Raw genomic sequence first — 10,510 nt, 5'->3', positions numbered from 1 at the left:
TATATATATATATATATATATATATATATATATATATATATGTGTGTGTGTGTGTGTGTGTGTGTGTGTGTGTGTTAAACTTTTAAACAGCCATATGCAAAAAAAACAAAAAAACATGTATAAACCAAAATAAAGCAGCTTAAAATGAGTTTTTATTTAAAAACTATACTGGCATGATGAAATATAAATTGTATAAATCTTCCAAAAGTCATTTAGTGTTTCAGTCATTTTCTTGTGGAAACTTTCTAAACTGTCGGACAATTTATTTCCCACTGGTTTTCAACTGGGATGATGTCTCATCGGCGTGCAAATGGCTCCTTGCACAGCAGATGTAATCACGAAGAACAATGTTGCATTGATTTGCAGAAACTCTTCCCTCCACAGAGAGATCTGTATAAAAAGCCTCAGAGTCATAGATCCCCTTTGGGTTCCTTTCTTTTAATTTACCGTCTGTCTGTACAGAAACAGAATGCAACAAGCAGCTTTTTTTGGAAAGGTAAAGAAAAAAGATTTGTCATATAATCAAAACAGAAACATGTAGCAGTACCACATACATTCTATAATTTCGGGTTTTTTTTCCCTGAAGCTGAATGAATTGTTAAATCTTTCAAACAAATCATTTTAATAATTCAAAATTTAAGTGCTCAGAATAAAAATAAATAATGCTAATTAAGTAATGCCAAAACGTAATTTTTGCAACATCCAGTGTTTATTTGATTTTATTTCTCTTTGTCCCCGTGCCTAAAGCATGCCTCTTGTAACGTCCCACAGTTGCCAGTTGAGCTGCAGCGTTTAGTATGTGGGCAGGGGGAGCATTGAGGTGTCCACGTAACCGCTGGCTGCCCTGTCGTCCAGGACTTGCATAGCAGGGTGAATGCAGGCTGCAGATTTCTGCGGGGCAGCACTGATGGAAGCTGTGTATCCACTATCAGTTGGTCCACTCGTCTGCTGGTCCTCATAAGAGCAAATGTCCATCTCCTCTACAGAAACCTTTCTCTGGAGCAGCAGCAGTCTGTTATTATTATTCACCCCCTTCACCTTGCTGTATTCCTCAGCGTGACGCCTTTCAGGACAGTCCTTTTCTGAATCTGAAGAAACAGGGTGGAGAAGCACCATATTCGCATCGTTGACTCTCTGGACTTCAACGTACTCAGTGGACCGAACAGAGGGCAGCTGAAGGCTGGCAGGCGCTACTTTCTGGCTGATATTAGCATCACAGTTGGCCTGAAGATACTGATGGGCCCCCGTCTGGGGATGGAAAACATGAGGGTGCGTGTTGCCACAGCTATACTCTTGATAGTTTAACCTATGAACCTCGTTGTGGCCAGGTGGAGCAAAGTGAGAAGATAGAGCACCTGTGGGGTACAGGTTGTCAGAAAGGCAGTGCAGTTTGGTCATCTCAGGTGAGTGTGGTTGGTTCAGAGGGCCTGGCCTATTCTCAGTCTGTGGAGACAACAATGAGGACCAGGTCTTCACCTTCTCACCAGGCGTATCAGGGCTACCCACGCTTGCATGAGAATATGTTAGACATTTGTCCTCTTGGGATTTCTTGGGCCTTTTTAAATCCATCTCCATTCGACCACTCTGCTGATCCACGAGCAGCGTGCGACTGTCACAGCTGCCCCGACCGGAGTCGCTGTCCGAAGTGGAGCATTCAAATTTAAGGCTGCCATCAGGTAGGTTTTTGTTCTCCTCCAGAATCAGCTCTTGCTCCTCTGGGACATACACCTCTAAGTACTCCACAAGAAAGTCCTCATAGCTAGTTGTGGTTGGAGGGAAATCAGACACTACCAGGGAGCTGAAGACATCCCTGGACTTTCCATTCTGCAAAACAAAAACATTTAGAGACAATGATGCAAATGCTTCCACCTTTCCTTATTTGATGCGCAGCACGATTTAAGGCTGCTTACCTTGAGAAGCTGTTTATCAAATCCCTTGATTTTAGGTCCAGGGATCGGAGGCAGAATGCAGTGCTTCAGGCTACAGAAATAAAAAGGTAGAAGCAAATAAGTTACAAATTAACTTTCAATTTATTTTTCTGGTATACTGTGAAAAAACTTGATTGAAACTGAGTGTAAGGCTGAAAATCTTTTAACACTGGAAAAAAAGAAGGTAATACTGAGTTCAGCAAGGAGTGATTAGGAGTGATACACCTCATTTGACATATATTACAGTGTGTATATATATATATATATATATATATATATATATATATATATATGTATATATATATATACATATATATATATGAGACTGAGGCTTGGAGGTTGGATGCACACTTAAAACAATTTCTTTTATAAAGCTTAGACCATTTAGAAGTAAAATAACAACAAAGGTAAAGCTTTCAGTGACTGCAGTGCATAATTTTACTGCTTTATTTTCAGAATTTGGAAAAAAGTCTGGGGAAAATTCTTTCAGACTTTGTACAGTGGCCTGAAAAGACGTGATTTTCAGGCTCTCAGGCAGCACTGCAATAAAACTAACAGTAACTTTGTGCTAAAGGTCCTTGAAAGTGACTAAACTAGCTTTCTGACAATTGTCATACCGAAACTGAACTAAAATTGGAGGCACAATCTGGTGTGTACTCGTGGGTGGGTGTATTAGTGCGGCTCTTCTCAATTGTTTGAAACCACCATTGCTCTGTCCAAAAATATCAGGTTACTGTTTGACCCCCATCAGTTTGAAACTTGTGTATGTACATGTTGGGACATAGTTACCGGTACTTTCTCGCTCATGATCAACGCTCATTTGTTCTTGTTGCAACAACCCAGGTTGCACAATGCATAACGTAAAATGTTTTGTGCTTTAGATAAAAATAAAGGTCATTTGCTGATTTTACAAAATCAAACTCCAGACTGTCATAAACTAAGCAATAACAAAATCAAGGATGAAAAATACAAAGAGCTGCAAAAAAGTTTTAGTGCTGCCAGACAGCTGCATGATTCCTTTCAAGTTGAGATTCAAGGTTAGTTTAGATATGACATATCTTCATCTGGCCTCTTGGAATAGGTTTACACAAAAAAAATCTCATCCATCACACACTATTTCCCTTATTCTCATTGTTGCGCAACTCAGTGAGGCAGCAGTCCAAGCAATTTTAGACTCAATTTGCAGTGAACTGCAAAGTGCAACGCTTAGAAACCAGGCAGTGCAACTTATTTAAATACTTTCCCTTCCAAGTTTTGTGTACTAAAATTACATATGCAACAGGCCCTTTGTCTCAAACCCTTTCAGATGATTATTCACCCCTCAGTCTATCGAATGATAATCAGATATCAACAGTAAAAAATTTGTTCTAAACTTTCTTTTAGAGATGTACAAATGATAACAATGATGTTACTTTGACTAACAAATAAGTCTGACATTGGCGCTCTATCTGCCATGACCTGTGCTTTTTTGTTAGTTTGTTCGTAGCCATATCCTCTCACCTGTCTCCACGTCATCATCAACCCCGTTTCATATATTCTTCTTCACTTCTCCTCCACTCGTTATTCCCTGTGTTTCTTCGTGCCTCGTTGTGATCCTCTAGAATTGTGGGTGAGGGTTTGTTTTGTTTCTCAATAAATAACTTGTTTTTTTCTTGACGTCCTCGTGCTAAGTCTGCATTCCTGGGTCATAACCTCATGGCAATGTGAAACTATTACTTCTTACCAGGTCGGAAATAGTCTGTTTTTATGTTTTTTTATTTTTATTTTAACAATCTGGCAAATCTAAAAAATAAAATTAAATTAAATTAAAAAAAAAAAAAACTTTCCAAAAACCCTCAGAAATAATTATTACAACCTCCCTGTATGCCCCAATTTCCATGTGATAAATCACTGCATTAGTGCACTGAACATATTCATATCTTTGATGGCGGCAGAATGACTGAACAATACTGAAAGGTTGCGTGAACAAAGTATGATTGGCCTTACGTGTGGCTGTTCACATGTATGACCCAGATGAGGATGAGAAAGATGAAAACAGAGAAGATCATGATGAGGATCCACATAGACTTTTCCTGATGGATATCTGCAAGAAGCAATAAAACAAAATAAAACAGTGTTGGAATAATTGCCCAGTCACTATGTTATCCTCCTGTCAACAATTTCTAAACAACATATTGCATTAAAATGGGCTTTCACATTTTAGCACAGGTAATTAAACTTCATACATGCTAGTAAGGATATGGTTAATTAGACATATAGAGCACAAATAGAGAGTGTGACAACCATGGCTGTGTTTGTTGATTAAAAAAAAACAACCCTGCATCTTTAAATATGATTCTTCTTCTTTGTTTTGATGAACTGAAGATGATTAAATAATGAATTATGTCTATTTGGGATTAACCCATACAGAAACAAATACCACTCTGTTCTTTGACCATAATGTGACTTTGATATTGCAAAACTTTACTCAACGAAATCTTTCAGCATGGTTACTAAAATGTCAAATTTGTTAATAAATTAATGCATTTCCTTGTATGAATGTGACACATCAATAGATCTCTTACAGTCAGGCACTTTGATGTAGGCTGAGTCGCTCCATTCGCTCCAGAAGCCATGATCGGGCTTACAGCGCACCTGAACCAGGTACGCTCCACCTGAGCGAAGGCTGTAAATCTTAAACACTTTCTGTTGGCCGGCAGGGTGTTCCTGGAAGAAGGAAACAAACAAGCAAACATAACGACGCTGACTCAAACATGTAAATGTTGGACGGTGTGCAACTGGAGACTTTGGTTTTTGTGAAGAAACAGCACTAACGACATCAAACTTTCATTTTGCACATGCGAAAGACAAATAATTCAGCCAGACAGGCCACTCTCTTACTCACCTCCCATTCATCCTCGCCTTCCAGCTTGGTTCGGAGCTCGTAGATGAGGGTGATCCAACCAGAGCGGGTGTCAGCTTTTTGTGGGGGCTCCCAGGACACTCGAAGGTAGGGCAAGTTTTTGTTCCAGGTAATATTCACCGTTAACTTCTCTGGGGCGTTGGGCTTGACTGAGGGCAAAGAGAGAACATGTGAATAACAGTTAGGGAAGACAAAAAAAGAACAAACAATGGACGTTTGTAACAAAAAACACAATTGAAGAAAACTGAGCTGTCTCTGTGTCCTCTGGTGTACTAAAGCAGATCAAAGGACACCTCCAGCGGAGGAACACTGTCAATGCAGTCGTGACCTCTGAAATATTTGCTGACGTATGTGGGATGACATGGCTGAGATAAGTTGAGCTGTTTAGACTTTACATTGTCAGCTCAGAAACTTAATTAGCTATGTTGAAGTAAGACATGAAAGCAGATACTATGAAGGTCTGATATGCAGTTACTGTTGGAGACAAAGGGTAAGAGGCTCTTCTGTAGACAAGCAGCCTCAAGGCTAAGGTGGATTGTTCAGTAGTTACACCACAATATTCTTGCATTAGCAGCACAACTGGATGAGCCAGTCCTCTTTAATCATTTTTGTATAAGATAGACAAGAAGGAAAGGGCTGGAAGTACTTAAAAACTTTTTGTCTAAATAGTTCCTGTTTTAAAAATTCTCTTTGCAGGACTCTTAAAAAAAAAAGCTTTTTATGTACCATTGGTTCTTAAAGTCACTTAGTTTAATTTGCAATATTGATCTAATTATCATCCAAAACTGATGGACTCTGTGTATGTCAAGACAGGTCCCTCAAAATGGACGAAACAGCAATACTGTAATACTTGCACAGTATAAGGCCTGTCACGATAACAAATTTTGCTGGGCGATTAATTGTCTCAGAAATTATTGCGATAAATGATAATATTGTTTGAAATTTGACAATAATTAGTCATTATTGTCAAATTTAAGAAGAAAAGTTGATTTGTTTTGAGTGTAGTACCTTTTTTGACCACTGGATGGCAGTATTATACTGTTTGAACCGAAGGATGGATAGTGAGGGAGCAGCATGTCTCTTTAAGAAAAATGGGAGGGAGGCCCCTTGACATGATATGGGTTGTCCTCTTTCCAGTTTTCAAAATGGCAAATGCTCGGTGTGGTTTGAGCTCTTTAGCATAGCATTTTTCACAGAAACCTTTTACTTTAAAAAATCAGTAAACAAGTTCTCAGCTTCTTTTTGCAGAGAAAAACAACTATTTACATGAAGGTATGGGTTTCAACCGTGAATTTTGGAGCTTCGACAAGACAGAGATATTTTCCCCGAGGTCAGTCTGTTAGCTTAGCTCGTAGCTTAGCTTCTCAGCTTAGCTGCTTTAAACGATCCAAAAACGTAATTTTGGACAGTTAAAACGGATTTTAAAGAAAAAAGAGAAAGGGAGGGGTCCGTGAAGAACACCGGAGTTGAGCATTTTGTCATCCAGTGTCTTCAGTAGAAAGAGAGAGACACGAAGAAACGATAAAGCCGATAAAAGAAAATGTGGTTGATAATTTTCATTTATCATGTGATTAATTGATTTAATGTTTGCGAAGTGAGGGAGTGTTTGTTTGTTTGATTTATTGTTATGTATTGCGAAAGGCCTACACAGTACTCTAATAAGTGACAGCAGACCAATCTCATATTATATTCTTCTGGTTTTTATCGTTTGATATATATAGGCAATACTTCATTGTCAGTTTAGTTGAACTGTAACATAGTAACGTTGATAAAAAGGCAACCTTCAGTCAGCAGATACAGTTGGGAGGAAGCAGGGAAGTAAAACTGCAGCAGAATAACCTGCTGTGGTACAAAACACTCGGGCCAAGTGTCCTTTACCTATGTAGACAACATCGATGTCGACCGGGTCGGAAAATGTGCTTCCCCGAGCGTTGGTGGCCACAACGGTGATGTTGTAGTTGACCCAAATGGACGTGTCATTCTTGTTGAAGAAGCAGGAATTCTTTCCAGCCGTGCGGTAATCGGGACACTCGTGCACAGTGTCAGAACTGTAAAAAGAGGAAGTAGGACAGCTTGTAAATCTCAGTGTTTGTTACACTGGAAGGACATTCTGTATTCTTCATGCTACAATTTTTGAAACTGTGTGTGATTGAATAAGAAAGATAGGAAAAAGAGAATGATTCAAAAATGAGCGAGGGACTTATTTTACTTCTGCACTGCAGGCAGAAATGGGGAACAAAACAATCGGAGTCGTTAACTGCAACAAAATAAATAGTTGGACAACTATTGTGATGAAAATATAACACCTGTGTAATTTTCATCCTTTTTCCTAACCAGCTTATGTCTCCACTTCTCCCTGTCTATGATGTTACCTCGTCTTTAGCCCATTTTGATTAAATTCAGGAGCACTTTATTCTCACTCTGGATGCATATAAATCATATCAAAACAAATTGTATAACTCTCAGCTGTAGAGCGTGAAACAACCCCAAAGACAGAACGATACAATGAAAAAACAGATTAAACCATAACGTACATCCAAAGCGCTGTATGTACGACCAACAAAACAACAAAAAAAAATATTGGTAATAAAAGTAATTACATTGAACACCTAAGATAAAGAGATTTAGATTGACAAAAGGCAAAAACAACTAAAGTTAATTTATCATAACAAGACCTTAAAAATAGTTTTGCTGACATGATGCGTACTTAGCAACCACTGCAGGTATAAACTCCTTTAGACCTGGGTGGTTAAATAAACCCATCTTTGGGTGTTTGTTTAGGACAGACGGGGTCATGCCGTTGTTACTGTAGCAGCAGTTGGTACTTATTTGGGGGGAGGGACGGGGGACCTGTCCAGTTATTCCCTCATAAAACATTAAGAGATAGTGAGACCTTCTACGTGTTCTCCTTTCATCTGGCTGGTAAGTTCTGTTAAACCAAACAAACAATGATAGTTTAAAATATATTGCAGAGAAAAATAAAATTCTGGAGTAAAAAAAAAAGTAATTAAATAAAGCGAGCTCAAAATAAGTACTTATATTAAAACCAAATCCAGAGAAGTTTTTAGTGGTTTAATATGCTTTTTTCCACACACACACGTATCTTGTATGTATTGGGTACATGCCCAACACATACAAAATAAGTACCCACTATGTACAAAGTAAATACCTGTACATTCCAGGTAAGTATATAGTATGCTATATGTTCCTGAAACATATCAGGTCTATTACCCAATACTTAGCCAGTACATACAACGTAAGTACCTGGTACTTACAAGGTATGTATACCCAGCCATAAAATATATGTACCCTGTATGTACCTGGTTAATACCAAGTAACCAACCAGTATTTTTTTTTTCATTAATTCAACCTTTATTTAGACAGGTTAATCCCAGTACGTACAGGGCAAGTACCTAGTACATACTGGGAAAGTACCAGGTATTTACCAGGTAGTGCCAGGCTACATTATATAGCTACAATAGAAGTTGTGACATTTGCAACACAAATGTTTAACTGATTGCTTCTGAACCTTTAGATGTCCCTTCTAAAGGCAAGGGTGAAGGGCTGTCTATGTATTAAATAAAAGTCTAACGTCATTAGTAGGATTAACACCTCTGACGCAATTTTCTGATATAATGTTGTGAATGGGCCCATATAGTTTTACGAAGGCCTGCTGGTTATTTCAAGATGTGTTAAATTGCTGATTAATAATAATAAATGAATCTGCACACAATCAAGGTGAATTGGTTTAGTCTTGACTCTTCAACTTTATTTTTTTATTATCATCATATATTTAATATTATTAGTTATTGTTTACATTTTATGATTATATATTTGACGTACTGTACTTTTTTGTTAAGTTATGTAATAAATTGTCATTTTGTGCCTTATTGTCTTCATATCTCTTGGACCAGGGTCAATGTGCTCAATATAATGGTACTTCTTCCACAATGGTGTACCACAAGGTTCAGTCTTAGGACCCACCCTCTTCACATTCTACATAAGTAATGTAGGTCAGATCATTCCTGATGCATCCTTACATTTCTATGCTGATTATATAGTTGTTTATTGTCGAGCTAAAACAGTTGCTAAGGTTTTCCAGCTTTTGCAATTTGCTTTTGACATCATCCAATCAGATTTGTTCTGTCTCAAACTTGTGCTAAACGCTAACAAAACCAAAGGGATGTTGTTTTCAAACAGGAAGTCAGTACCAGCAGTCCTTCCTTCTATTTTATCTTTGAAAGGTGTACCCATTGAGTTTGTAGATTCTTACAAATACCTGGGTATTTTGGTTGATTCCCATCTCTCTTTTAAGCCCCATGTGTCAACTTGGTAAGGAAAATGAAAGTTAAACTGGGTTTCTTTTTCAGAGATAGATCCTGTCTAACTCTGAACACTAGGAAACATGTTGTAACTACAACTTTCCTTCCCTCCATTGACTACGATGACATTATTTATATGAATGCTCCTACAAGCACCCTGCAGATGTTGGAATCTGTCTATGACGGTGCACTAAGATTCATAACTGGCTGTACTACTACCGTACCCATCATTGCACCCTGTATTCACTGGTTAACTGGACATCATTAACTTCACACCGACTCTCCCACTGGTACATTTTCATCTTTAAATCACTTCTTGGTCTGCTGCCTTCATACAACTCCTCCTACATGTCTCTGTGTGAGTGCAGCTACAGCGTGCGCTCTCAGGACATTATTACCTGCAGTGTTCCCTCAGTGAGGACTGAACTTGGCAAAAGGGCCTTCTACTCCGCTCCTGTTTCTTGGAATATCTTACAAAAATATCTGAAGCTCTCGACCTTGACCTCTCTAAGTGGCTTCAATGCTAAGTTCATGGGAAAAACAAATGTAGACATGTTCCTGTTTTTAGTGTTTTATAACGCTTTATAATGTAGCTGTTTTTGTTTCATTTTTTAATATCATTTTCTTTGATTTATTTTTCAATTTATTTGCTTTCTTTTATGATTGTCTACTGTTGTCATCATTCTTTGTTAAAAACAAGTCTCTCTTGTAAATGAGTCCTCGAGGCTCAATGAGACTAACCTGTATAAATAAAGGTTGAATGAATGAATATCTTTTGCTTGAAGTTTAGTGTTAGAACAACAAAATAATGTATTAAATGCATTTGTATGATGGTGGTGAGGAGGTAAATAGTTTAGGATGTTGTTCATGCCATAGATTTATATTATCCATTCCTTTCTCAGTCTTGGCTTCCTGTGCCTTTTTCATGTCTTGATCTGGATTTGTAATCAGCACACCTGTTCCTCATGTTCATCATCCCTCTGTGTAATTATAGTTACGGCTTTCCTTTGCCCATTTGTGAGTTCTTAATGTTGTCTAGGCCTCTTCACCGTTGTGTTTTCAAGAAAATGATTGTTTTCATTACCAGGTTTGTAATCTCTTAAATCAGCATTTGTGTCTTCAAGCTCTTATCAGCCCATTATAGTGCTTGTTTTCTCTCTGCAGTATTTTGGAGCCTTAGACTTGTGATATATGGTTGACTTGCTGTATTTATGTATACGTTTGTTAGCATATTTGCTAGAAAATATACTTTTAAATGGAGGTATTTGTTGGAACTTACACCACGTTTTTCAAACTTAGACCTAAATAATTTTAAATGTTGATTCGGACAAACATTTCAATTCAAGCTTTATGTAAAT

At 37.9% G+C, this 10,510-nt stretch overlaps 1 protein-coding gene across 1 annotated transcript in view; it reads right to left on the bottom strand.

The window, feature by feature from the left end:
- Window positions 1-55: 55 nt before the first annotated feature.
- prlra (prolactin receptor a) overlaps window positions 56-10,510 on the bottom strand; it is a gene marked incomplete in the record, with an annotated part of 32,113 nt that continues 21,658 nt past the window's right edge. Inside the window, 6 exon segments of the mRNA XM_037692244.1 lie at window positions 56-1,824; window positions 1,911-1,980; window positions 3,915-4,011; window positions 4,493-4,634; window positions 4,813-4,979; window positions 6,709-6,878. Coding sequence (XP_037548172.1) covers window positions 793-1,824; window positions 1,911-1,980; window positions 3,915-4,011; window positions 4,493-4,634; window positions 4,813-4,979; window positions 6,709-6,878 — 1,678 coding nt within the window.

The sequence above is a fragment of the Nematolebias whitei genome, chromosome 18 (genome assembly GCF_014905685.2).
Source record: "Nematolebias whitei isolate Nwh7 chromosome 18, NemWhi1, whole genome shotgun sequence".
NCBI classification, from domain to species: Eukaryota; Metazoa; Chordata; class Actinopteri; order Cyprinodontiformes; family Rivulidae; genus Nematolebias; species Nematolebias whitei.
Note: the sequence above shows the minus strand (reverse complement) of the source record. Positions and strands in the feature narration are given on the sequence as shown.